At 45.0% G+C, this 27721-nt stretch overlaps 1 protein-coding gene across 12 annotated transcripts in view; it reads right to left on the bottom strand.

The window, feature by feature from the left end:
- LOC115087139 (kyphoscoliosis peptidase-like) overlaps positions 1-26831 on the bottom strand; it is a 117602-nt gene extending 90771 nt beyond the window's left edge. For 8 of the 12 annotated variants that reach the window (XR_003855450.1, XM_029593997.1, XM_029593932.1 and 5 more), the window contains exons 1-4: positions 26755-26831; positions 26007-26223; positions 12567-13293; positions 8187-8301 (exon numbers count right to left, since the gene is read on the bottom strand). Coding sequence is in view for 11 of the 12 variants with exons in the window: in XM_029593997.1 (XP_029449857.1) it covers positions 8187-8301; positions 12567-13293; positions 26007-26110 (946 nt within the window). In the remaining variant the exon portion in view is untranslated. Of the gene's footprint in view, positions 1-8186; positions 8302-12566; positions 13333-26006; positions 26224-26708 lie in introns of those variants that run through there. The other 4 variants (XM_029593941.1, XM_029593976.1, XM_029593966.1 and 1 more) reach the window with 4 other exon arrangements.
- Positions 26832-27721: the final 890 nt, after the last annotated feature.

The raw sequence follows: 27721 nt of genomic DNA, 5'->3' as shown, positions 1-27721 counted from the left end.
GGGCGGCGGGCAGCCATCAGCGGCATCCGGTAGTCCCTTCTCCCTTCTCCCTTCCTTCCTCCCTCCCCTGCCTGGATGAGTGCCAAAATCGCACGGGCGGGTCGGCAGCGGGGGGGGGGGGGGGGGGGCGGCAGCAGGATCCGGGAGCGGCGGGTAGGCAGCAGCGGGGTCCGGGGGGGCAGGGGCAGCGGCAGCGGGGGGGCGGCAGCAGGATCCGGGAGCGGCGGGTAGGCAGCAGCGGGGTCCGGGGGTGGCAGCGAGATCCGGGGAGCCAGCAGCGGCAGCATGTTCGATCGCGCAGGCAGGTAGGTGGCAAAGTAAAGATGGCCGCCAGCACGGGAAAATCGTGCAATTGGCCGCTGAAGACGTGACGTCACGACGTTTGGCGTCACGGGGTGTGACGTCACGTCTTCAGCGGCCAATTGCACGATTTTCCCGTGCTGGCGGCCATCTTTACTTTGCCACCTACCTGCCTGCGCGATCGAACATGCTGCCGTGCTGGCTCCCCGGATCTCGCTACCACCCCCGGACCCCGCTGCTGCCTACCCGCCGCTCCCGGATCCTGCTGCCGCCCCCCCGCTGCCGCCCCACCACCCCCCCCCCCCCCCCCCGCTGCCGCTGCCCCGGACCCCCCGGACCCCGCTGCTGCCTACCCGCCGCTCCCGGATCCTGCTGCCGCCCCCCCCCCCCCCCGCTGCCGACCCGCCCGTGCGATTTTGGCGCTCATCCAGGCAGGGGAGGGAGGGAGGAAGGGAGAAGGGACTACCGGATGCCGCTGATGGCTGCCCGCCGCCCACCGGCCGCCTGGACCACGGCCCTCCGACAGGTATTTAAAATTGTTTTATTTTTTTATATAACACACAGGTTTTTTGTTTTTTACACTTTTTAAACTTTTTTACACTTCCTGGTGCCTGTCATTTCAAATGTCATTTGAAATGACAGGTACCAGCGCACCCAGGTTACTGTATAGGCGCTGTTACAGCGCCTATACAGTAAAATGGGTTGCGCGGGCATAACCCTTCCCTAACGCTTCACAGCCGCGGCATGCATTTGCATGCGATTAGAGGAGAGTATCGGGGAGTTAGTGAAGAGAACTGTGCGTGCGGGGAGGAAGGGTGCGCCTGACACTACCTCACTGTTTTTACCGCGGCCTTACTGGATCGAGCCGATTGTGAGGTAGGTGGCCATCTTGTTTATGGCAACTGGCACTGAGGCCAAGGGGCCATTTTACCTACCATGGCCATAGTACATGCTGCAAGGGAAGGGCCATATTAGCTGCTGCAACTTGCTCCTGGCCAGCTGACAGCGGCCAGGAGCAAACAATAGCAGCTATTCGGTTCATGGATATGCAAGGCTGATCTTCACAAAACAACAAGGCTCAGTGGGTCGGGCCCCATCTCAGCTCTGCAGTGGCCACATCTTACCTAATGGCCAGATAGCATAAGGCAAGCGGATGGCATAAAATCAAGTGAAAACAGCCATATGGTTTATGGAGTTGAGGGTGGCCTTTTTTTATGCAGGAAAAAGCTTCAGGCAGTGTTTTTCTTCCAGTGCACACTGTGTGTGCGCAACTTTCCAGTTGGGATTGGTTTAACTTCTTTCAGCATTCTGTTTGTAGTCTTACAGTCACATTGTTGCTAGAGCTCCAAGGACATTAACAAGAGAACCTCAAAAGCTGCAGCTACCTGTCGAGTCCAGCCCAGCCAGCACCATAATGACACGGCAAGGAACTGCCAGCAAGTTGTCGCTACTAGGGATGTGAATCGTTTTCCATATCGTCTTAACGATAGAAATCGTGTGGCAGGGCAAGAAAATCGTCTTAGGCACGATTTTTTAGTTAAAAAATCGTTAAAAATCGTTTTTTCCGATTAGTGCGCACTAACTCGAGTTAGTGCGCACTAACGGGAGTTAGTGCGCACTAACTGGGAGTTAGTGCGCACTAACTGAAAATGATACAATTTGACACTTTTCAGGTCAGTTAAGGTCAGTTTAGGAATGAATATGTATTCCTATTGGCTGCCCTCTTATTTATTCATGTTACCAAGTTTCCTACTGACAGTATATGGGGGATGGGAAATGGAAACAGTTGGTAGCTTGACAAAACAAGTAATGTGATCAGTCAATGTGACTAGAACTTGTGCCCTAACCCTGATACCAGGGGTATTGTGATCTTCCTGCACACAGTGCCCTATCCCTATTAATACCAGGAGTGTTGTGATCTTCCTGCACACAGTGCCCTAACCCTAATACCAGGGGTGTTGTGATCTTCCTGCACACAGTGCCCTATTCCTGATACTGGGGGTGTTGTGATCTTCCTGCACACAGTGCCCTATTCCTGATACCGGGGGTGTTGTGATCTTCTTGCACACATCCCGATATCAGGGATAGGGCACTGCATGCAGGAAGATCACAACACTCCTGGTATTAATAGGGATAGGGCACTGCATGCAGGAAGATCACAACACCCCTGGTATCAGGGATAGGGCACTGTGTGCAGGAAGATCACAATACCCCGGAGGAGTGAGGGTCAGGCAGCTCCCCCCTGTCTGTGAAGCCAGCCTCTCACTAGTAATGCAGGGAGGGAGCTGTCTCAGACTTCACCATCCTCCCCCCCCCCTTACCCACACACCATTCACTAGCTGGGACATGGGGGAAGTCAGGAGTGAGGGTCAGGCAGCTCCCCCCTGTCTGTGAAGCCAGCCTCTCACTAGTAATGCAGGGAGGGAGCTGTCTCAGACTTCACCATCCACCCCCCCCCTCACCCACACACCATTCACTAGCTGGGACATGGGGGAAGTCAGGAGTGAGGGACAGGCAGCTCCCCCCTGTCTGTGAAGCCAGCCTCTCACTAGTAATGCAGGGAGGGAGCTGTCTCAGACTTCACCATCCTCCCCCCCCCCCCCTCACCCACACACCATTCACTAGCTGGGACATGGGGGAAGTCAGGAGTGAGGGTCAGGCAGCTCCCCCCTGTCTGTGAAGCCAGCCTCTCACTAGTAATGCAGGGAGGGAGCTGTCTCAGACTTCACCATCCTCCCCCCCCCCCTCACCCACACACCATTCACTAGCTGGGACATGGGGGAAGTCAGGAGTGAGGGTCAGGCAGCTCCCCCCTGTCTGCGAAGCCAGCCTCTCACTAGTAATGCAGGGAGGGAGCTGTCTCAGACTTCACCATCCTCCCCCCCCCCTCACCCACACACCATTCACTAGCTGGGACATGGGGGAAGTCAGGAGTGAGGGTCAGGCAGCTCCCCCCTGTCTGTGAAGCCAGCCTCTCACTAGTAATGCAGGGAGGGAGCTGTCTCAGACTTCACCATCCTCCCCCCCCCCTCACCCACACACCATTCACTAGCTGGGACATGGGGGAAGTCAGGAGTGAGGGTCAGGCAGCTCCCCCCTGTCTGTGAAGCCAGCCTCTCACTAGTAATGCAGGGAGGGAGCTGTCTCAGACTTCACCATCCTCCCCCCCCCCCTCACCCACACACCATTCACTAGCTGGGACATGGGGGAAGTCAGGAGTGAGGGTCAGGCAGCTCCCCCCTGTCTGTGAAGCCAGCCTCTCACTAGTAATGCAGGGAGGGAGCTGTCTCAGACTTCACCATCCTCCCCCCCCCCCCTCACCCACACACCATTCACTAGCTGGGACATGGGGGAAGTCAGGAGTGAGGGTCAGGCAGCTCCCCCCTGTCTGTGAAGCCAGCCTCTCACTAGTAATGCAGGGAGGGAGCTGTCTCAGACTTCACCATCCACCCCACCCCCCCCCTCACCCACACACCATTCAGTAGCTGGGACATGGGGGAAGTCAGGAGTGAGGGTCAGGCAGCTCCCCCCTGTCTGTGAAGCCAGCCTCTCACTAGTAATGCAGGGAGGGAGCTGTCTCAGACTGGTATCAGGGTTAGGGCACTGTGTGCAGGAAGATCACAACACTCCTGGTATTAATAGGGATAGGGCACTGTAAGAGATGACTGTAGTAGATTGAATAAAGATCTGATGTTTCTGCTCTCCTCACACCAAACAAAAACAACACACAAGGAGAGAAGCCCTTCTTACAAAGCTGAGCTAGTGAGTTAAGTAGGAGGAAAAGTAAACATACTGGTGCCAGTGTGGCTACTTAAAAAATACACTTACCAACAATCAATTACATATATTTGAACTGTGTACAGTTCCAGCCAGGACCACCTTTCTAAAATGCACAGTGATTGGCAAATTCAACATGCACTAGCATTTCAGGTGCCTGCTAACAAAAATAATAAACAAACAAGTTCTAGTCACGTGAGTGCTGATCATTACATTACTTTTTTTGTCAAGCTTCCAACTGTTTCCATTTCACATCCCCCCAACCATATTGGTAACATCAATAGATAAGAGCACAGCCAGCCAATAGGAATACATACATACATATTCATTCCTAAGTGACCTTTACTGACCTGGGAAGTGTGAACACTTTGTTTCATTTTCTGTTGGTGTTCGTTAGTTTCCAGTTCCATTTCCCATCCCCCCAACCATCACCTCAGTGGTAACCTTGGTAACATCAATAGATAAGAGGGCAGCCAGCCAATAGGAACACATATTCATTCCTAACTGACCTTCAGTGACCTGGAAAGTGTTTATTTGTATCATTTTCAGTTAGTGCGCACTAAATAGAGTTAGTGCGCACTAACGGGGAGTTAGTGCGCACTAACTCGAGTTAGTGCGCACTAACACGATTTAACGATTTTTAACGATAAATCGTTAGAATTTCTATTGTATCGTGTTCTATAACGATTTAAGACGATATAAACATTATCGGACGATAATTTTAATCGTTGAAAAACGATTCACATCCCTAGTCGCTACACTCAGTCCAGCAGCTGCACAAACCACCCAAGCCACAAGGAATGAGTAATCCGAATTGGAGAGCTTGATGCTGGAACTGCGGCAGCGAGCCCAGACGCACGGCACAGAGTGGTTACGACAGTGCTTGAACCGTAACGTGCGGAAAGGCAGTGGCTAGGGCACGGTCTCGAAGAAGACTCAACCGCTGAGAGAAGTGTCACTTCCTGGCCCCTAGCCCAAACAAGATCACAGTTAACAACTCCTCCTGACGTCTGGTGCTGATAGCAATGAATAAGAAATGGTCTGTGCCACAGGTTATGCAGAATACTTATGTAACCCCACCCCAGTGTGCAGGTCCAGCATAGGTGAGGCCAATAAAGTGATTTATACTCTTTGGGTCAGGGACCCTTGCTGGCTCTTCAATCTCCATCACTTCCCCGGGTGTGGATTATTTGACTAGGAGTAGAAAGGAGTCCTCTCAAGTCCCAGTGCAGGGTGGCTAACTTCCTAGGCTGAATTAGCTGTGTTAGGTGAATTTTTACATTCGGTGCTGTGTGTTGGGTGCCAAATGAGACACAGAGACAATCTATTTGGTGTCCAAAAATGATACTTTACTGCAAACCGTGTGGTTGAATGGTACAGATAAATATGTTTCCAGCTCCACATTCTCTCTTTTCTCTTTTTCTGTTACAAACTCTGTATCCTCTTTCTGTGCAAGAGTCTTATATTAGGGCCAGGGAATCCAGCTGCCATCCTGGGTTAGGTGGAGCAGTAGACCCCCTCAGGTTAGGACCCCTTTAGTGAGCAGGAAACCCTCCCAGATGGCAAAAATCTTGTCTCGGCACAGAGAGTTACTGTCTCTAGCCCCCGGGTGGTCGGAGACTCCGAGACGGAGTCCTCCCTATTAAACTGATAGTTACACACAGTTAGTTGCATCTGCTCTGGAAGTGGATCCCTGGTGGAAGGGATCCTGGATGGAACTTCAGGTCCAGCAATGGGTAGAAAAATCACTTCCTCCCAGATCTTGAAAAAAATACCTCTTTGTTCCCCAAAATTGATAACTTTGGAAGTCCCCTGCAGCAGGTCACCACCACTTCAGGGGCAGGTCTTCCCTAAACCTGGCAGTATTCGACTGTTTCCCAATCCCTGAGCCTCAGAAAGGCCCAGGCCTTTAGCACAGCTCCTTTACACAAAAGTCCAAAATCCAACTCAGTCCTTGGACAGACACTCAGTACCTCCATTGGAGAGTATAGCAGTGCAGTCCAAAACCCATCCTGGAGGGTCTTAGAGGGTTTCCAATGCTCCCGGAAGGCCAAAATGTAACTTAGAAAAAAAACTCCAACCTCTCTCACTAACTTCCAACTTAGACTGACCCCAGAGCCCTTTGCGCAGCTCTGCTATAAAACCTCCTGCCAGGGATATCCATTACAGCCCTGCCATGGGAGTGCTGCCACTGAATGGATCCTCCCCCTAATTATAGTTCTCTAACAGGTCTATTCCCAGGGCTTAATGGAAACCAGGAATGGTGCCTGGAGTATACTTTAAAGGCATTAATGAAAAAGTGAGCAGCCAATAAAGGATCAGCAGGAGTAGTTTAAGGTAATGACTCTCACGTGAGCAAGAGACAGGCAAACCCAGAGCTAGGCAATGCACAGATGGCCGGAAATTCTATACAAGGAGGGCACTGAGGATGTTCTGTGTGGTGTCAGTACTCTTCCTTGAGGTGTTTTTCATAAGTTCAAAAAGAAAATTTATTGACATCTTTTCCTTGTTTATCAGGAACCAGGAAAGGGGAAATACAGAGGCTAAGGACCCGGGACTCTGTGAGCGACTCTAAAGATAAGAAACCTAAAATTCTGAAAACAATCCAAAACTGGGTTTCTGCTTCCACATTTTTATTAGCGTCATAGTCTGGAAAGAGCCCTGTCAAATCAGGTATTCAAATACCATACTAAAAACTCATAAGGGTTTTGGGGGATGGAAGTGGCTGAATTTTAATGTCAAATTCAGGAGATATATGGCCGAAGATGGCTCTATATGTGGGAGCCATCAAGTACTCAATCCCTGGTCAATGAGATAACAATGCACAGGCCAGCTGGTGCTGAAAAGCTGCTGCACCTCAGTGGTGGGGTCAGGGTCAGGGCCTCATCGCTTAACACTGGGAGGCATGACACATGCAGGCAGTTCAATGCTGCTCACTGCATGTGGACACAATGCAAATGTAGACATTTTGTGCAAACTGTGGTGCTGATCATCCAGCTACGCAATGCCAGGTCCCAAGGGAGCGATGGCAACAGATCGCACACTTGTTGCAGGGCACTGATGGGCCTAGCTTTATTCCCGGTGAGAGGGGTGAGATAGAGCAAGTTGCACCAACATAGAAGGAGCAAGCCATCATGAAACACCTGTTTCCCTTCACTTGAGATGAAGGAATGCTCAATGGTGTTAGCTTTCTTGAAGTATTATATACAAGAATACAGTTATATAGTTACAATAAGATAATAATTGCCCTGGATTGTCTCTATTGCTCATATTTGGCCTTTAGGATCCCTGTATTAGAGTTGACAAATTATTGTCCTGCTGTGATACTGTAACTTTTAATGAAACATAGAAACATAGAAACATAGAAATGACGGCAGAAGAAGACCAAACGGCCCATCCAGTCTGCCCAGCAAGCTTCACACATTTTTTCTCTCATACTTATCTGTTTCTTTTAGCTCTTGGTTCTATTTCGCATTACAATAATGTCATACCTATGAAACCCAAAAATAGTTGGCAAACGCCAGTCCTTGAGTGCCACTAACAGGCCAGGTTTTCAGGATATCCACAATGAACATGCATGAGAAAGATTTGTATGCACTGCCTCCATTGTATGCAAATCTATCTCACGCATATTCATTGTGGATGTCCTGAAACCCTGGCCTGTTTGTGGCACTCGAGGACTGGAGTTCGCCATCACTAAGCTAGGATATATATGTTCATTAATAAATATATTAGATAAAATGTATTTGGTGCATGGTAACTGGAGGTTAAGTTACTCTGAGAGCAGCTCAATGCAGCTTGGGAGATGGTTATATATAATCATGCTTTGGGGGGCTTTTTTCTGTTCTACTTTTACACCTTTTATGGTTGACTGAGGGTCCTTAAGTCAAATGTATTCCTTGACATTCTTCTTCATTCTTACCAGACGGAGCATTAGGACAATCCTAGCAAAGAAAAGTGGTGTAATTACTTTACCCAGAAATGCTTGCTACCCCAAACTGCCATCATAACCTATTGGTCTTTTCTGTTTTCTGCATATTTCAGCTAAAACGTTTTGAAAATGATAAAAAGTTAACCTCAAACTTGTTTTGTTTATTTTTTTTACTTACTGATGTTATGACATAACCATATCCAGATTGCTCGCACCTTTTCCAGGTCAGTTTGAGCTTTTTCGGTAAACAGATGAACAAGGTTTTGGAGCGACCAACCCTCTTTTGATCTTACCTAATGAATACAGAACACCATACAAATAAATGCAGCAACTGAAATGAACAGGATAACGCTCCAATTTCTCTTTCCTCCTGTCAGCTCGTGTGCTACGCCAAGTTTCTAACTGAAGGAGCAGTATGGGAGAGTTACTGGATATATTGTTTCAATGATTATGCAAGACCTATTGGGTTTTGTGGTTTTTATTTTTGTCAGACAAGTATCACGAGCTGAATTCTGCAGAATTTTTGAGGCATGTGATTTGCTGAATAGGTGGAGATGTTTGATTTGCTGCATTTTTCTCATGCAGAATGAAAAATAAAAGAACAACGCCCCCCCCCCCCCCCCCCCCCCCCAATCTGTGTTGACTTAAGGGGATAGTCATTGCCAGCCAAATGACATTTACTTTGAGTGCTCAGAGGAAAATCCCATGCTAGACACTTTTTTCTGCCCTCAACTCTTTCTCCCTGCACTGGCTGAAAGAACTTTCCTGCAGAACTCCCAAGAGCATTCAGCCAGATGTGCAGGTGTCAACCAAACATTAATAACATTGCACAGGAAGAAGCAAATTCATTTGTAGTCATTCTGCTTCACTACTGTCAATTAGAATTACTCTTGCATATTCCAACACACCCCCCCCCCTTTCCTCACTTCTCCCATTGTGCCTCAGTTTTCCACCAATTTCTTCTACAACACCCTCAGCCAGACTAGACTCTTACCCATAGGGCTATTCTCTATCCTTGCCCTATTTCTTCCTTCCTCTCTCTTGTTTTCACCTACCTTTCTGTCCTCTTTACCTGCTTTCCCATCCCTCTCCTTCCCTTTCTTCCCAAATAAGGAACCTCCTACTTACACTATCCATATTCCATGTTCTTTCTCCCTTTCTTCTTTAACATTCCCGCTACCTTGCACCCCATAATTCGTTTCCATTCTCCTTTCTTTACTTAATTTTATCCTGAACATACCCTTTTTCATATGCACCTTACATTTTCATTTTTTCCTTGCCAACCTCCTTTACTTTTTCCATATGTTCATTTCTTCCAAACAATCCTATCACATTACCCCCCCCAATGCTTCTCCTCTAATTTTACAACCATTGTTTTTCCCTACACTGTACTAGCACTCTGTTTTTATATCTTTCTTCCTTAAGCCCATTGACCCTTTACTCTTCATTCTCTTTAACTCTTCTTCCCTCTGTACAGTTTCAGAGACACATTTATCCCCACACCACACTTTACTCCCCACTTTCTATGCATCACCCCACATATCTTCCCTCATCACCCCATTCACATCTCCCTACTCACAGGACCACTACAAGGGTAGTAGGTGCTAGAGGCCAACCTTACAGCCTTGGCTCTCCATCTCTTCATCCCCTGGTCCTCTCTACACACTATTAAAAAGTATGTATTTATAATGACATATTTTACATTAAATGAACATTCAAAGTATATTTTTCAGAGGTAAAACAATTATAACAACATGTATCTTATATTTATAGGCGCTGTGGTGCCAACCAGAAAACCCTGCAAAAAAGTGAACATATGGAGCCCACATGGTATTAGGCCTATTGAAATGCATTTTGGGAGTGGGCTTAGCCCTCAGAAAGCCATAAGTAAATGGAATTACAATTACAAGGGAAGGGATACTCTGTTCCCTTACAGTCCTATGTGCGCCAAAGCCAGGAGATACACGCGTGACTTGTACGCTCGCCATGCAGATTTTTAAAAGGCCTGTGGCCATGTGTGTATCTCCTGGTATGCGGATAAAAAGATTTGGCAAAAAGGCGTGAGTGTGGTCTGGGCGGAGCATAGGTGGGACATGGGCAGTCTGGGTCTGTAGCATGAATCCAGCATGAATCCAGAACCCTCGCTGAACGACCTCCTGCAGTCGATCTCCTGCCGGCGCCATTTTCCGTACGAAAACGATTCGCGGCGGGAAATCGCTCCCTGACCCCCGCTGGACCTCCAGGAACTTTTGGCCAGCTTGTGGGGGGCCTCCTGACCCCCACGAGACTTGCCAAAAGTCCAGCGGGGGTCCGGAAGGACCTCCTGCCGTCCAATCTTTTTCGTCTATGGCCGCCGCCATTTTTCGGCGCCATTTTGGAAAATGGCGCCGGCTGAAGACGACAAGATTCAGAGCAGGAGCCCGTTCCGGACCGCTGCCGTTCCGGACCGCCGCTGGACCCGCAGGTTATTTAAGTTATTTGGGGGGGGTTCGGGAGGGTGGGGGATTTAATTTAAAGGGTCGGGGGTGGGTTTTAGGGGGTTTTAGTGTGCCGGCTCACGATTCTAACGATTTATAACGATAAATCGTTAGAATCTGTATTGTATTGTGTTCCATAACGGTTTAAGACGATATTAAAATTATCGGACGATAATTTTAATCGTCCTAAAACGATTCACATCCCTAAAACATACATAAAATTCATGAAATATATATATGCAAAGATATAAGACCATTAAATCGAATAAGAACAGGAGCAGATTAACCATATCAGGAACAGACTAAAACCCAAAATAATTAAAAGAAATAAAAACAGAACATAAACTCGTGAGTTGCTATAAAAACAAGATACATTGAAGCCTTTCTGCTTAGTAAAAAGCCTGCTGGAAAAGATACATCTTAAAAAAATTTGGAGCAATTCATAAGATGCAGTTCAGCTGGAAGCAAATTCCGGTAAACTGGTGCGGCGACCAAAAATGCCTTCTCGTGTGTTTCAGTCAAACAGGGCATACATATTGTCGGGATGTCCAGGAGGAGCTCTCTTTGATAGGAGCACAATGCCGACAGAGGTTTGTATAGATACAACATTGCATTTGCCCATGGTAATAAGTCCATTGTTACTAATTTATGGACCAAGCTTGCTATTATATATTTTACCCTAAGTGCCACAGTCAATTTTCTCCTGGAAATGGAGTGTGAATTGTACTGTATCACTGAAAACAGCCTGATGAAATAAAAATAAAAAAATAACGCTGAGGAATAAACCAATATGTTAGGTATATATAGGCTGTTAGGAAGATGGAGAGGGCTATGCATAGTGCTTGGTGTGTTTAAGCTCTTTAAGATTACTATTTTATTTGTAATGCAGAAGTAATGTGAAGTAATGCACAAATATGTTTGGAACAAAAAAATCTTCATTTTTCTTACTTGCTAATTGGATAGAATTCTCCAGGATATGACTGTAAAAACAGGGGATTTTTATTAATAAAATAATTTAAAAAAAATACATTCACCTACTATGGAAATCACATTAATTTCTACATTGAAGAGCCCCATGTACTCCTGAAAGCTAGTGACTGACACTACGTTTAGATAATTCTTTTGTCCAATAAATAGTATCACCGTTTGCAAAGAATCCAGTTTTCTCATCAGTTAATGCAGCTATTAGAGCTTTGCATTATGGAGGTAATTTTCAAAGGGACTACAACAGCTAAAACCGCATTTGACATACAGAATTGGACTTTTACAGGAGGTAAAATTTTAAAACACGAAGCAAAATTGCTGTTTGTTGTGTTGTTTTACTGTCTTATTGCTATTTAGATATGCAGTTTTATTGGTCATGAATGATGTCTGTTGTTGGGGTTTTTTTTGGCTCAGTTGTTAAAATGAGGAACGATTCTCTCCTCATCGTATATTCTGTCTTATATTGTATTGCACAATGCCTTTATACTGTGGCTGGGCAGTATTACTGGATTTTCTTTGTTTATGAGCTATATTATGCACTTTGCTGAATAAAAATTACTTAAAAAAAAAAAAAAAAAAAAAGAAATGGACTTTTACAAAATAGCCTGTCTGATAGGCAGGTAAACTTACACGTGTATATCATGTTTGTGCATACATTTACCCAAACTGAGCAGAGATGTTCCCTGGGGTGGGCATGAGGGACGGGTTTCCATTATTACCCAGACTTTTCCATTTTCAAAAATATGTGTATAAAATTTCCCTAAAAATTTCTGTACACAATTTAGCAGATGTAATTACATGTGCACAGTTTTAGTGGGATAATTTTCAAAACACAAGGGATACATACATACACATGCTTTCCCTTTGAAAACTGGCATAACATGTTTGCATTTGCCATCCAATTTATGTGGGCTACTACAAAATGACCCCTTTATATTAATTAGTAGCCCAATACTGCCAAAGCTCTATTTTCAGGATTGGTTATTTATGCAACTCTCGGTAATATCATAACTTTAGAATATTACACCACATACTTAGTATCTTAAAACTGTAAATGGTTTCCACTCTAGAGGCATCCTTTGCCTTTTACTACTTACTTGTTCACTAGCATGCAGAATGTGGCTGTCCACATGAGCAAAATCCTTTGAGTCTGCAAAAAGTTCTCTCTTCGTCTTTCTCGAAACTGCTTTTGTCTGTTGGGCTATGATTTGTTCCTTCTCAGCCAACTTGTTCGTCTTACACGTGGTACTAGGAAGGAAAGAACTTGATGCTTTATCCACTGCGGAGTTTGGGGAATGTGTTCTTACCCTCTCAAGTGACCTGTTACTGTCGGGTTGCTTTTCAGAAAAGCAGCTGCTGCTATCAACCTTGCTTGCCCAAAATTGAAAGAGAGTCCTTTTGGATATGGTAGCCTGAGCATCTGCCAGCTCTTTGGTTTCAGGGATATTTTTTGGTATTTTAGGAAGGCTGGCGTAATTTCCTGCAGTTCCGTTCTTCTGATTTTGCTGAGTAACTGTTTGGTGCAATTTTCCCAGAGTATTCTGGTTAAAGACCTTGGGCATGTCTCCAGGACTGTTTGTCATATTTCCATTGCAGAAGTCCAATATGTTCGTGTCTGTGGTAAGACTTGGGTGGATGTCTTCATGGGATTGAGTATGGTTTTCGCTGTGATCCTTAAAATGAGATCCTGCAGTTATGCATTTAGTCTTATTGCTGTTTGCATTTTTAGTAAATGGGCAACCGAGGGTAATCAATTCATCAAACAGGAAATTCCTGGGATCAGCTGACATGCTGTCACTACAGTTTATCTTCCTGTGTTCAAATCTGCATTTAGGGAAATAAACTCACAGAAAAGTTCATCTGCTGAAAAGATAAATTAGTTAAAAGAATGACTTTGCTAAGCATCAGTGTTTAGCCTATATGCTGTATACCCAATAATGTAGTATAACCAACAGAATCACCATGGGGCCGATACAATACAGTGTGCTCGCCAGAGCGCACTGTTAACCTGCAGTCGGACGCGGGTAGAATAGGCGCAAATCAATCCCCTAATGCAATAAGGGGATTAGCGCATATTCAACGCACGTCCAATGTGGAGTGAATCCAATAGCGCTCATCACATGCAAGTGCATGTGAATGAGGCTATTAGGCATTCACTCCCGATGCAAAAAAAAAAATGTGTGTCTCGGACGCACATTTAACTGTCATCTATTAACGCCTGCCTAGAGCAGGCGTTAATAGCTGAGCACATCAAAAAAAAGTACAGAAAAGCAGAAAAAACTGTTTTTCTGTTCTGCCTCCTACTTAATATCGTTGTGATATTAAGTAGGATGAAAAATAAAAGAAACAAAAAAAAATAAAATAAAAAAAATATACAGTCGGACCCATCTCGAAAACAGACGCCGAGTTTATCAGCAACGGTTTTCTACCGGCAGACAGCCGAGTCACGAAAACAGGTACCAATAAACCCGGTGTCAATTTTCATGACTGCGTCCACTGGTAAGGAAAACTGACGCTGGGTCTATCGGCGTTGGTTTTCGTGACAGCTGTCCGTCGGTAAGGAAAACCAATGCTGATACACTCATCTTCTGTTTTCTTTACCAGCGGACAGCTGTCACGAAAACCAACGCCGATAGACCCAGCGTCGGTTTTTCTCGCCAGCGGACGCAGTCATGAAAATTGACACCGGGTTTATTGGTGTCTGATTTCGTGACTCGGCTGTCTGCCGGTAAGGAAAACCAACACTGATACACTCGTCTTCTGTTTTCCTTACTGGCAGACGGCCGTCATGAAAACCGATTGGGTTCGCGTTAGCAAGGATGCTCAACCGCCTAATTTAAATATTGCATGGCACCCCCCTTGGGGACACCTGGGGTGCATTAAAAGAGCGGGCGCTGACTGTTCAGCGCCTGCTTTCTACGTGACTTTATTGCATCGGAAGTAGTAATGTTTGAATACAATGAAAGGAAGAGTGGTGCATGCATAAAAGCCATTGTAGCATTTTGTTGGACCGGGATGCACTTGGAATCTTATCAGTACAACGAGAGCCTGATGGCCAGGATATGTTGTTATATACTGTTCATGAAATTAAACTTCACAGATGGGTAAAAACAGCTGTCTATCAAAGAAGCTATAGAGATCTCCCTAGCACTCCTGTGATTGTCAATTTCTATAACTGAGTAAGGTATTACCTTGAAGAGCTGTGGTGACATTGTTTCTTGCTTCATTTTATGCTATGAGATCCCCTCTCTGGGCTGAGTTTTGGCGCGCACAAACTGTGCAGCCACACAAAAGCACCATTCTCAAAGGGCCACTGGTGCCCACCACCTCCCACACCCTTCCACGTGATACCTGCAAGCAGAAGACTAAGGCATATGCTGTGCAGGAGGAAGGAGGCTTCTGTCTATGGTGGTAAGTGAAGGGTCAGCCTGCAGCGAGGCACAGGCAAGATTTTATTAGAAAGCCAGGAGGCAAGAAAAAAAAGGAGAAGCTGCTGGGCAAGAAAAGGGAGGAAGAGAAGAGGATGCCAGGAGGAGGGGTGGATGCTGGGCACTGTGGACAGAGGGCATACTGGTGTTCAGCAGAAGTGAGGAAAGAGTGTGTTGGAAGCGAGGGGGAAAAACCATGCTGGAACCACTGTCACTGCTGAAGGAAGGAGTGTTGTGCCAAAGCCGCCAGTAGAGGGCAGCACCAATTTCAGTTTTCACATAGGGTTCCAGTTGGCCCCCTCTTATGTAAAATGTTGGTTTATTATAAAACATGCACAAGGAGTAATTGTACTTGCAGCTCCCTATGGAAACCGTTTGATTTCTCATCATGAATTGAACGCCTTTAGAAATGTGGTTGAGCACAGATACAAACACAAAGGTGACTTTAAAGAAAGGCAGTCAGTGCGGTAAGCCGCTTTGCACCTCCGCTCGTCTACAGTGTGTTAGTTTGAGCCCATCTGACATACCTTACAATGCACTGCAAGGAAACATTTTTAGGAAGTGTCCGCTGAATGATACAGCAGAGCATTCTATGGGAGGGCAATTTTCAATCCAAGCAGCTACTTGGGTAAAACTGTTGAATATCGTAGTGTAGCAAAGGGGCAGGGCCATGAGGAGAGCGGAATCAGCAGGCCATGTGTAAAGCAGATGCAAAGTCCACAGATACTTTGCTACCCATGGCACCAGCTAGCCCCCAAATTTCTCAAATAGGCTTGCGGGCACAAAGTATCCGCAGGTCTGCAAACAATCCTGGGTATTTTAAAAATTGCCCTCTGTGAAGGGCAATTCTTCTGTTATACAATATATTCTATTTATCCTTCAGTCCCAATTTTGCCTGTTTTCTTGTCATTTATATTTAACAAAAACAGGATCCACCTAAGGATTTTATTAGAAAGCCACAGGTTTTCATTTGCCTATAAACTATATGGAAAATTAAGGCTAGCAAGTAGGTATAGATCAGCAGGGATAGGCTAAGTTCATTCAAATTTTATCACTTTGCATCTATAAACTTATAGTTTACCTTTTTTTTTTTTCCCTAAGAAATGAGACAAATTGGGACTGCTTCAGCTTGCTGTTGATGACGAAGTCAGTGTATAGTCCTATGAAAACCCTAGTCTGGATGGAGAAAAGCTCCGTGTAGCTGTCTAACTACCGAAGATGTTATATTTCTTGACATAAGAACAAAAACAGTTTGTGTTTTCATATTTCCTGAGCTCAAAAACTGGCTTAATAATTCAGGTTATTGAGGGAGCAGTAGTCCAGTTCAGAGGTTCCCAATCTTTTTTTGTTGTTGTATCATCACCTTCCCTCCCCCAACTCACTACCTGGTGTCATCACCTTCCCTCTTCCCTACCCTTCTGGCATCACTACCTTCCCTTCACTCTGACATCATTTCCCTTCTCCGCCCCCCCCCCCCCCCCATTTCCTCCCTTCCTTCTCCCCAAATCCCTGGCATCATCTTCCCTCTCCGCCTCAAGATTGCCTCCAGCCGGCAAGAGGAATCCACTGCACAATGCTTCCTAACTGCTGCTATGTGATGTGATGTATATGTGAGAAAGGAATCTGCCAGTTTAAAAAAATGAAATGTGATAATACATATACCTCAACTTTTGTGCTGTTTTTGTTGAAAAGTTGGATGAAAGATGAAATTACTGAATTTTAAGCACCCCTATTCTGGAAAATAAAATTTAACAAAGTGGGTAGAGAAAAATACTAAAGTAAAAAAATAATTAAAGTATTTAAAATGTTCATCTCAGCAAAATCACAAATTTAAGATACTGATGCCAGGTGGGGTTTGGGTTGGTTTTTTTTAAGCATAATTTAAGCATGAAGACTAGAATAGTTCCATTCTGAAACGGTTTTGCCTTTTTTTTTTTTTTAAGCATTTAGAAAATGTATATTTTTAAATGACTAACACTGGAATCTTCCCATTTAAAAGGGAAGCTGACTAACGATGTCTTTCGGTTCCATATCTCCCACATGAATAATCATACAACTGATAGTTTAAAGAAAGACACTTGCTTTATTGCCTGAAAGCGTAAAACAAGAGAAGCTGTACGGTGTGGGTGGCTGTCCCTTGGGAGGACAGAACCTGAAGGAAGGGTGTCATTTCGCCTTCTGATAGGAATGTGGTTTTCTTATTTAATGGTTAGGAGCACCACTTTCAGTTTTAGTAAAAGTGAAAAATGCTGCAAGTCTGAAAGCAAGGTGCTTCTGTGAGAGTGTAATCTGTATGTGAGACAGGGAGGGTGCTTCATGGATGTGAGACAGGGAGGGTGCTTCTGTATGTGTGTGGTATATATGTGAGTCAGGTTAGGGTGCTTGTGTGTGTCAATGTGTGTGTGCAAGAGAGATGGAGCATGTTTTTGGCTGGCTTGTGGCTGTGAGAGAGGGCATGTGTGTGATTGAGCCTGTTTTTAAGTAAGATAGAACATGTGTATGATTGAGAACTTGTGTGTAAGTGAAATAGAGAGAGCATGTGTGTGATTGAAAGCCTGTGTGTAAGTAAGAGAGAGCGAGAGCATTGTGTGATTGAGAGAGACTGGCCAGAGAGGTGACGTGTGTATGTGTGAGAGAGACTGATCAGGGAGATGACTGGTATGTGTGTGCTTGTGTGTGTATGAGAGAGAGAGAGAGAGACTGGTTGGGGAGATGATTGATGTGTGAGAGACAGAAACTGGTTCTGAGGGTATGACTGGTTGTGTGTGTGTGTGTGAGAGAGAGAGAGAGAGAGAGAGAAGAGACTGGTTGTGGTCCCTAAGGAAAAGGACTGTGAGGACAGCTTCAGCAGCTACTGCTGCTTCTGGTGTGGCCTGCAAGGGAAAGGAGTAGGAGAACTGCTGGAGAGGGTAAGTAAAGGTGGCTTTTTAAGTTCATTTTTCTTGATTAACTACCATTTTAATTATTGGGTAGTATGTAATGTGACTGCTGTTTGAAATAGCTTTCAAAATTTGCATGAGTCTTTAATTATTGGATATTTTATTCATCAGCTGTTTTGAAATTATTTTATTTGTATGGTTTTATAATTATGATTAATGATTTATATATCTTGATTTTATTGATTTGATTCACGAGGAATGGTGACATTTTTGTTTTTCCATTGTTACACTGTATAGAGTCTGGCATGATGCGTTTTACAGTTCAGTTTTTGTCTGCACATTTCTAATTATACTTTATGTGGCTTTATTCTGTATTTGGTGAGGGTCTGTCTCTATTCTGTGTGGGTGACCATGATGAGAGATTCTGCTAGCATATAGTGTCTGTATAGGGATCTATAGCAATCGGGTTTGTTTTCTTTCCTCAGTAGGAGGTGTATTGGTATTCTAGGACCCAGTGTAATATTTACCCTTGCTTTTTCAAAGGTATGGTTATTGTTGTTTGAGTCCTTGGTGTTATTACTGTTATGTTACGATGGGATTGCAGTATAGATTTTAAGTGCCTTTTTTTTGTGGGGTTTTGTGTTAGTTTACAATGTGCCTGGCAATGGAAGGTGTTTGTGCTGCTGTTACTGTGAGGTGACACCAGAATTTGAAAATATCTTTTAGTATGATGAGCTGTAAGGGAAACATCCAAGCTCCATTGTTTGGGGGAATGTCAGTGGATGCACAGTGTTACAGAACCGAAGGTGCAGGACTTATATTGACATTCTGCCCTTCCTATATATTCCAGACTTCACTCTCATAGCCATATAGAATTAGTTGAATGAGGCCATCAAATAATTTTATAGTGTGAAACTGGCCAGCTTTTTAAAATTACGCAGAAGACCCTTTGGACTTTTTTATTAACACCTTTTTTTATAACCAATTTTAAAGCAGGATCCATGCTATGGAGGTGGGTGTGATGAAGAAATGTCATTTTGGCTCCCCCCACCCCTAACAATTCTTCTGTCTAGAGATGCCACTGATTTTCTGTGACCTTAAGCATTAGTACAAGAAGGATTAAGGGGGGGTGATGCTGGAGAGGCACACAAATACATTGGCCCCCGGGCGCCGCATACCCTTGGTACGCCACTGGGTGTGAGCCATATGTGGCCGCAAGCGGTGACAAAGAGGAGTGGAGATTTGGCAGACCATGAGCAGTGCCCAACCTGCTTGTGACCCGGAAAACCACATAGTCGGCGGGGCGTGATTGAGAATGAGGTAGGAATCGGGGCCGAGACCGGGGGGGGGGGGCGGCGGCGCAAGGGAGAAGGCTCGCCTAAGACGCCAAATCTCCTTGCACCGGCCCTGCTACTGCTGCCGCCGCCGCCTCCTGGAACCGCATAGGGCTCCCATAGTTTTGAAAGACCCACCAGCCCTGCACTGTTTTGATTTCAGAGGGAAGCTGACAGAGGCGGAGGCAGCAGCAGGTAAGAAGCAATGTTTACCAACTCCTCCATGGTGTGAGGGGGAAGAGAGAGATTATACATTTTCTGTCACTGGCAGCTGTGAACCACTGGCATCTTATCTCTGAAGGTGGCAATAATTTTGTGGCACATCTGGGGTTCTCCTACAGCACCCCAGCGAGTTGCAGAACACTGGTTGGGAACCCCTGGTCTACTGCACAGACAGGGCTCACTAATCCTTGAGACTCACAAACAGATCTGGTTTGTTTGCAATATATTCACTCTGAATATTCATCTGATAGGGTCGTGTTCATTTGTTTTAAGGGATTGTTAGTTTGCACCTTTTAGTTGTCATGAAAACCAGACCCATGTGTGGCTTTTAAGCAATGAGTTGATTACTTCTGGGTCAGAGCATAGTCACTTACTCAGGAGAAGCCCTGGGACCCGAGTTAAAGGCTCCTCCACCACATTCTCTCAATGTGGCCTTAGAGAAGTCACTTTGGGCCTGATTTAATCAGCTTTTTCTCCAACGGAGACAGGATGAAACAAAAGCCTTAGTAAATCAGGCACAGTTTAAACAAAACAAGGCAATTTTTGACGTAATCTGGCTTTCCCAGACAACCAGTTAAAAACCAATTACTCTCACATAATTCAGCGTTTTCTATTTTTATTTGCAAATGTTTCACAGCACTAGTCCAAGAGATGTTTTTCACTTTGAAATTTAAAAGAAAACTGCACCCAGTGCGTGGTAAGCAGTATTTCAGTCATACGTGCAGCATGACAAATAGTTACTCACTACATCAGCTAAACTACCCCTGCAAGCCTCATGCACCTGGCTGGAGCTGACAGGTGGAAAGGGGGGGGGGTGGCCACAAACTGCCTCCCGCCCCCCCCCAGAGATCTGATAAGTGCTTTGATGGAAGGCTTTTATTTGATAGCTGGTGAATACTGCTTGCCACCACGGTGACATTTTGAAACGTTGCACAGCTCAGAGTGAGTATGATTTCCCTTTGAAGGTTAGAGCAGTGAATCCAGTTTTCTTGTAATGGTACTTAAGTTAAAAATAACAACTGGATAAGCAGCTGCTGTGTGTGTGTGGGACAAGCAAAGCTCAGAACAGGCTCACTAAAGGAAATGAGAAGCAGAGCCCGCCAGGGATTGCGCGTGCTGTAAAAGAGGAGCCCACTGTTAGTAACTCTTCAGAACCAATTCTGGAAGGCCAAGGGTTCAAAGCTGTAACTTTTCATAAAGTGATCTACTTTCCTGCACATTATACATTCTGAGGAGTCTAATGTATTGTTAAATGAATCTGGTTTTCTGTAGGAAATGCCATTAGCTTTAACATTCTGCAGCGCATTGGGTTTCTAAAGTGGTGTTCTCAGTTTTTGAATCTGCTGGGACGCACTTATGGGAGAGGAGGAGGGGGACAAGTTTTCCACTTTGGTGCAGGTCCTGTGGGGACTTTTTATCCCAAGACTTTCCACTAAATTTCAAAGGTAAAATGGGCCCTTGCTTTCTCCTTGGAAGCTTTTGCACCTGGTTGTTGCCCAGGTAGGATTTTTACGGAATAAAATGCCCGTAGATTGATAAATGGTGGAGCTCAATTTTATAACAACTGGTGCTTAGGGCTGAAGCACACACAGGACTTCAGCTTGAATTTTCAACACGGAGCCATGCACGCAAGCCAGCTTTGAAAATAAGCGGTGTTTGCGCGGATCCTTGCGCGGCATGTGTGCACACATTCACAGGCGGACATGCGTTTACATGCGCACTTCCAAAAATCAAAAGCACGTGTGAAAATGATTTTCCCGTTACGATTCCACCTGGGGAATGCCTCTTCCAAGTTGGAGGAATAGCACCCGTGAAATCACTTCCACACACACGTTTATACATGCATCCCCTGAGGTGATTTTCAAACAGCCCATTTACATGCATAAATGCTTTTGAAAATTACCCTCCTCATCTATTGTGCATTATTTTTTGATCCTATCTGGAGCAGACCCCTAGAAGCCTCCCCAAATGTGGCTAAACCTCACATGGTGTTCCATAGCTTGCAGACCTTCAGCCGGGTTGATGGAGGTTGGTTTATTGACGTAACTTGCTATTTACCCTTCTGATTGGCTTTGAAAATTGCCCTTGGGGAGGCTAATTTTCAAAAGCATTTCCGCAGGTAAAGACGGTGCTTTCTGCATGGAAATGGCTTGTTATGAAGTTGCCCGCCTGATATGCAGGCAGATGAGCCTTGTGTGTGCATTATTTTACCCAGACTGGGCAGGGAGGTGCTCCCAGGGGTGGAGTTTGGGGAGGGGCTTGGACTTGTGTGCACAGTTTTGGATTTTCAAAAGCATGCTTGCCTTTCCACACATGTAATAGCTGCTGTATTTGTGTGCAGGTCGATTTGGTGGGATATATTTCAAAGAGGACTCACTTGTGCAATTCCACTTTGAAATTTTGGGGTACATTTTAAAAGACAGCGTGCACGCTGGATTTTATAAGATACGCACGTATCTTATAAAATCCGGGGTCGGCACGTGCAAGGGGGTGCACATTTGTGGAACTTGCGCGCGCCGAGCCCTGCGCGCGCTGCCTGTTCCCTTCCACCCCCCCGCACCTTCCCCTACCTAACCCACCCTCCCGGCCCTATCTAGATCCCCCCCCCCCCCCCCACCTTTATCTGAAAAGTTACTACTGCCTTCGGGCAGTAGTAACTTACGCATGCCGGCGCGGCAGGCCCTGACACAGGCCGCTGAGTCGGGGCACTCGGCCACGCCCCCGGACCGCCGACACCCCCCCGAACATGCCCCTGATCCTAAGCCGCGCCCCCTGGCCACGCCCCTGACCTCCCCTTTTTGCAAGCCTCGGCACTTACGCACGTCCCAGGGCTTGCACGCGCCGCCGGGCCTATGCAAAATAGGCTCGGCGCGCACAGGGGGGTTTTAAAAAGGTTACACGCGTACCTTATGCGCGTAACCCTTTTAAAATCCGGCCCTTTATGTATTTTACACACGGATTTGCTGCCTAATTTACATGGGGTGCTATAAAATTGCCCCCTCTCCCATAAAGTATATCAGTAGCTTCAATGTGCAAAACCTTTCAAAGATCACCACTTCCCGGGGCGGATTTTCAGAGCCCTGCTCGCGTAAATCCGCCCAAAACCGGGCGGATTTACGCGAGCAGGGCCCTGCGCGCCGGTAAGCCTATTTTACATAGGCCTACCGGCACGCGCAGAGCCCCGGGACTCGAGTAAGTCCCGGGGTTTTCGGAGGGGGCGTGTCGGGGGGCGGGCCCGAACCGCGAGGCGTTTTCGGGGCGTGTCGGGAGCGTTCCGGGGGCGGGCCCGGGGGCGTGGCTACGGCCCGGGGTGGTCCAGGGGCGTGGCCGCACCCTCCGTACCCGCCCCCAGGTCGCGGCCCGGCGCGCAGGAGGCCCGCTGGCGTGCGGGGATTTACGCCTCCCTCTGGGAGGCGTAAATCCCCCAACAAAGGTAAGGGGGAGGTCTAGACAGGGCCGGGCAGGTGGGTTAGGTAGAGGAAGGGAGGGGAAGGTGAGGGGAGGGTGTTAGAGGATTCCCTCCGAGGCTGCTCCGATTTCGGAGCGGCCTCGGAGGGAACGGGGGTAGGCTGCGCGGCTCGGCGCGCGCCGGCTATACAAAATCGATAGCCTTGAGCGCGCCGATCCAGGTTTTTTAGTAGATACGCGCGGCTCCGCGCGTATCTACTAAAATCCAGCGTACTTTTGTTTGCGCCTGGAGCACAAACAAAAGTAGGCCTATTCGCGCACCTTTTAAAATCCGCCCCCCCATATATACAGTAACTGTTATTTAAAAAAAAAAATCGTTTAGAAATTGATGTATTCAAATTTAATGCACAATCCTACTGGTGCTGAAACAGCATAGTAAAAAAAATGATTAAAACGTTTAGGATTTTTGGTTTTAAACATTTTTTTCCCTTTTTATGGATTTTAACATTAATTTTTTCAGCTTGAAAATGGACCAATCCTAGTCAAATCACCTTGTAATACATAAGGGAAAAGTAGACACGTAAGTCCATACTCCTTCCCTGAGAATGCATTCACACAGTCCAGATAAACGTATGTGCATATGTGTACATGTAACCCTACCTGCATATCGGGCAGTCAGGTATTTTATTCTTTTCTAATATTAGGTGCACTATTGAATATAGAATAAAATCTGGTATAGAGCCCATCAAGCTAGGGTGAGAGAACATTGTAGAAATCTCAACTTTGTGAGACTTTCCTCACTCCAAATGACGTCAAATCTTCACGGAGGTGTAATGTGCTGCTCATACGTCTCACTTTGCATGTCCAAACTGAACCCAAAACCACCACCAAAACCTCGCCTCAAGTTACTAGCTGGCCCTCCTATAGTGATATAAATAGTTGAATACTGTGAAGGCCTCCCTAGAGGCGCACTCTCTCGCTCTAGCAAAATTCAAGTATCGCAGGGTGCAAAACCCTCTATCTATGTGAAGCAGTAATTCTAAAATTATCATAAACATGCTCCTTTTCTTTATCCTGGATGTTATCCATGCAAAATTATAGCATTTTGATTAATCTAGGGGATATCTGGCTAAATTATAACTGACTTCCTTATTAGCCAGCTAAGATATAGCTGGTTAAGGGGGTTATTTTTTGTAAACCCTTATCGCATGCATTAGGGCCCTTTCGCATGCGATATGATGCAAATTAGGGGGCGGGGAGCAGTCGGGGCAGGGAGGGGAGTCGGGGGGAGGGTGGAGTTGGCGGTGTTTTCTCTGCCGGCGATAATGTTTCTAACATTATCGCCGGCAGTAGCGCACCGAATAGCACCACCTTTCACAGGGACGCTATTCGGTGCGAAAGTCAGCGGCCGGCGCACCGCAGTGGTGCAAAGGCTGTGGGCTTTCACAGGCCCGCCCCCCCCCGTTTTCGCAGGATTCATCATTCTGCATTGAATGATGAATCCTGGCCTAAGTGTCCAAATATTCATTTTGCCAGTTACTTGTCTAAATGCTTCTTAATATGGACCTCCTCAAATTCTAAAATCTGGAACCATAGTGGTTCATTAATTAATTTGGTGTTAATGCAAATCATTTTGTGAAAATGAATCTTGTATGTTCTGATAAGCATTTAATTCTCTTCTAATAAGTTAGTTATTGGAGGATAATTGAACAGCTAGAAGTGGTCACATATTACATGTTCCAATAGTAGGTCATACTGGACTTGCTGATATATCTTCTTGATATTTTCATGTGCATAGACTGGGAGGGGGTGCCTCTTTACTTTATGTCGCTATGATAAGAGCACATTGATTAGTGAGTAATTTTTGCACATAAGAGGAAGATTTAGATTACAGGAAATATTAATAAATGTTTGCAAGTTCCATACTTTTTTTTCATTTTATAAGCAATGTCTATAATTGTGAAAATGTTTTTATTAGTAAAAGTCTCAACAAGATCTTAACTATGACACTGATGAGCAGCAATTCTTCACCCAAGGGGTCATTACTGCTATTTTAATTTTTTTAATTGATAGAACTAACTGCAAAACAGAAATGGCCTATTTACGTCTCACAGTGGAAGAGTGCTTTGATTATGCTTTCCTACACATAGGAACATCTTTTTTTTAATTGAATGAATGTAGAGTACAAGTTAAAAGATCTATTTTTCATAGTTTAGGCAAGGTGCATTAAGAGCTTTCTCCTAGTTTATGTCTAGAGATTAAATACTTAGGACATCTAGTCCTTTCTGTATCTGTCAGCAAATGGAGATCTTAAAAATGATGGATGTGTTGTACATTTGAAAGAAAAGGAAATGGGCCAAAAATTCATGATACTAAACTCTGCCCTTAATTTAGGATTTTACTTGCATGTGTGTGGGGGGCTATCAGATCCAGAAATGGCAAATTCTAGTGACCATAGACATCTAGGGATTGCATTATTGCCATCTGAGATAGCAATTTGATAAACCCCCCACATAGATGAATGGCCAGAATAAAGGCAGAGTTTATGACTTCTGGACTATTTAAAAAGGAGGTTTAATTCAAAGGTGCATTTTAAGCTCATTGTGTCAGGGGCACAACACCCTTGTTTAGGTTGTTACATACTATAAATGCTGTAATAAATGACAACACAGTGTTCATAACTAATGGTTGAAATAATTTGTCAACAAATGCTACATTCATCAACAGAACTCATCAACAATATGTATATGTTTATCTGGACTTGCAGCTTAATCAAAGCTTTGCCCAAACCTATGTACTGCAGTCTGGATTGTGATACCAAGGCTCAAATACCATAGACCATCATTTGCAGCTTTTCTAAATCTTTTCCCTGTTTTCATCTGCCACCTCTCTGTTAGGCATCCGATCAGCGCCCTCTTTGGCCTTATAGGAAAGCATGCCAAAGCCCTGATTCTTTTCTGAGACACACCAGCGTGGCATGTGAAAAACAGGTTTTTTATTTTCAGATCTGAACCCAATAGAGACTCTGGGAGGCCAGCAGTGCTTGCTGAAGTGATGTCATATGCATCCTAGTTGATGGATCTGTAGCTCTCCCAACCCTAAGCAGCCTATGCATATGAGTTCTGATCTCTTATTGCTAGTCCATCATGTCAATAACTATTTGCTTAATAAAACTGCACATTTGTTGAAAAGTATGCCAATTTTCTACATCATTTTTTGAACTAAAAGTATGTTTTGGCTGTTAATGTTCAGTACATTGACCTTACCTTGCTGAATATGGTGAAAAAAGTCCCAACTTTCCTTTGGCATCTACTTTCTTACGTTTGCTCCAACTTGTCCTAAGCCACAGTAAGACTCCATAGCTCCCCATTACTCATTGATGGATATTTCCTGTTTTGTAGTTTTTCAGTAATGTAGTAAATAAATACAGTTCTAATCTCAGTCATTCTGCTTGTCATGATTCTGGAAACCAATCTAAAGGAACTTTGAGGGATCATAAAAAAAAGCAGTAATATTACATTTTGTGTTCCATCTAAGAAATGCATGAGTTGATATAAATAATTATATTAGAACTTCAAATAACTAAAGTATTTCTTTAATATTATATATATTTTTTTGTATTTCACTTTTTGGAGCTTCAAAATGGATTATATTCATGTACTGTAGGTATTTCCCTATTACCAAATGGCTTACAATGAACGTATGCACATGGTCACAAGGAACAGCAGTGGGATTTCCATGGTTCATAGTCCACAGCACTTAACCACTAGGCTACTTCTTCACTCCATAGCTTTGGTTGAAGTCTTGTTTCAAGGGTGCAATGAACGACACCAGAGGTGTACAGTCCATGCTTGCCTCTTTAAATTTGTCACTGAACCATGTTCACAAAGATTGAGCTCATTAGCTTGCTGGTCTAAGAGGTCCCTCTGTTTACTTTGAATTCTAATTGAAAATGAGTAAAAACATACCTCAAAGGCTTTGCAATAAGAATATCCTAGTACTAGTTGAACTCACCATGCAGGTTTCAATGACTTCTCAGCTTCAAATAGAAAATGGGATCCTTGACTTTTAGCCTCCTTTTATACTCTCTCTCTCTTCACTCTAAGCCCAGGCTTTTCTCATCCACACTTCCCAAGTGCAGATAGAGCTAAACATACTATAAACGATAAGAAAGTATGCCATGCACTTCATACGTGGAGTACACCCTTTTGTGCAGAAGATGATATGGACCTTGTTGTGTTTGTAAAATATAAATAAACCAAAAAGATAGCACCCACTTAACTTTGCAGGCATCTATGTTCAGAATTTTGCAGCAGAAATGTTAATTGTTTCCAGTAAAGCAGCCCTTTGAAACTGCAAACAAGTCCAGCAAGGAGGGGTCGCTGAAAAAGTTCAGGAAGGTCCATGCACCACTTAGATCAATGTGAGGTCCGTATGGAGTAAAATGCCCACGCCCTAAAATCTCTGTGAGGCGTACTAAGCGTGCTGTGTGCATACGACTTATTGAGCATAGAGGTTCTATACCTACTTAGAAACCTTCTTCCTCCCTTGCACAATATTGTTGGGAATTCCATCACGATCCTGCCTGTTTACAAGCAGGTATGTGAGAGAACGCAGAGGGAGAAGGGAGCTGACCTGCTGGGGAAGGCAGTGGTATTTCTACCAAACGGGACTGAGAGCTTTTTTTTATTTGCTGTTGGATGCATTAGCCTTTAGTGGGTCCCTATTTAGGATTTTCTTTTTTTAACTGCTATTCAGTCCCAGTAAAGCTTCTAGTTTTGAACAACAGTTTGAGAGTCTGTCTGGTTGTGTACTTTTTTTTTGTTTCCTCAGCTAATGCACAGAAGAGCCCCAGAAAGGAGAAAGCCTAGGGGCCTTGAAAGAGAGATTTCTTTACCTCCACGAGGTCATGGGGCCTGAGCCTCCAATGGGCCCCTGTGCCCAGGACTGGATCGGGACAGAACAGGGACTTCATATGCAA

Source organism: Rhinatrema bivittatum, chromosome 1, assembly GCF_901001135.1.
Source record: "Rhinatrema bivittatum chromosome 1, aRhiBiv1.1, whole genome shotgun sequence".
Classification (NCBI taxonomy): Eukaryota; Metazoa; Chordata; class Amphibia; order Gymnophiona; family Rhinatrematidae; genus Rhinatrema; species Rhinatrema bivittatum.
The sequence above is the reverse complement of the archived record's forward strand: the minus strand, read 5'-3'. Positions and strand labels throughout refer to the sequence as shown.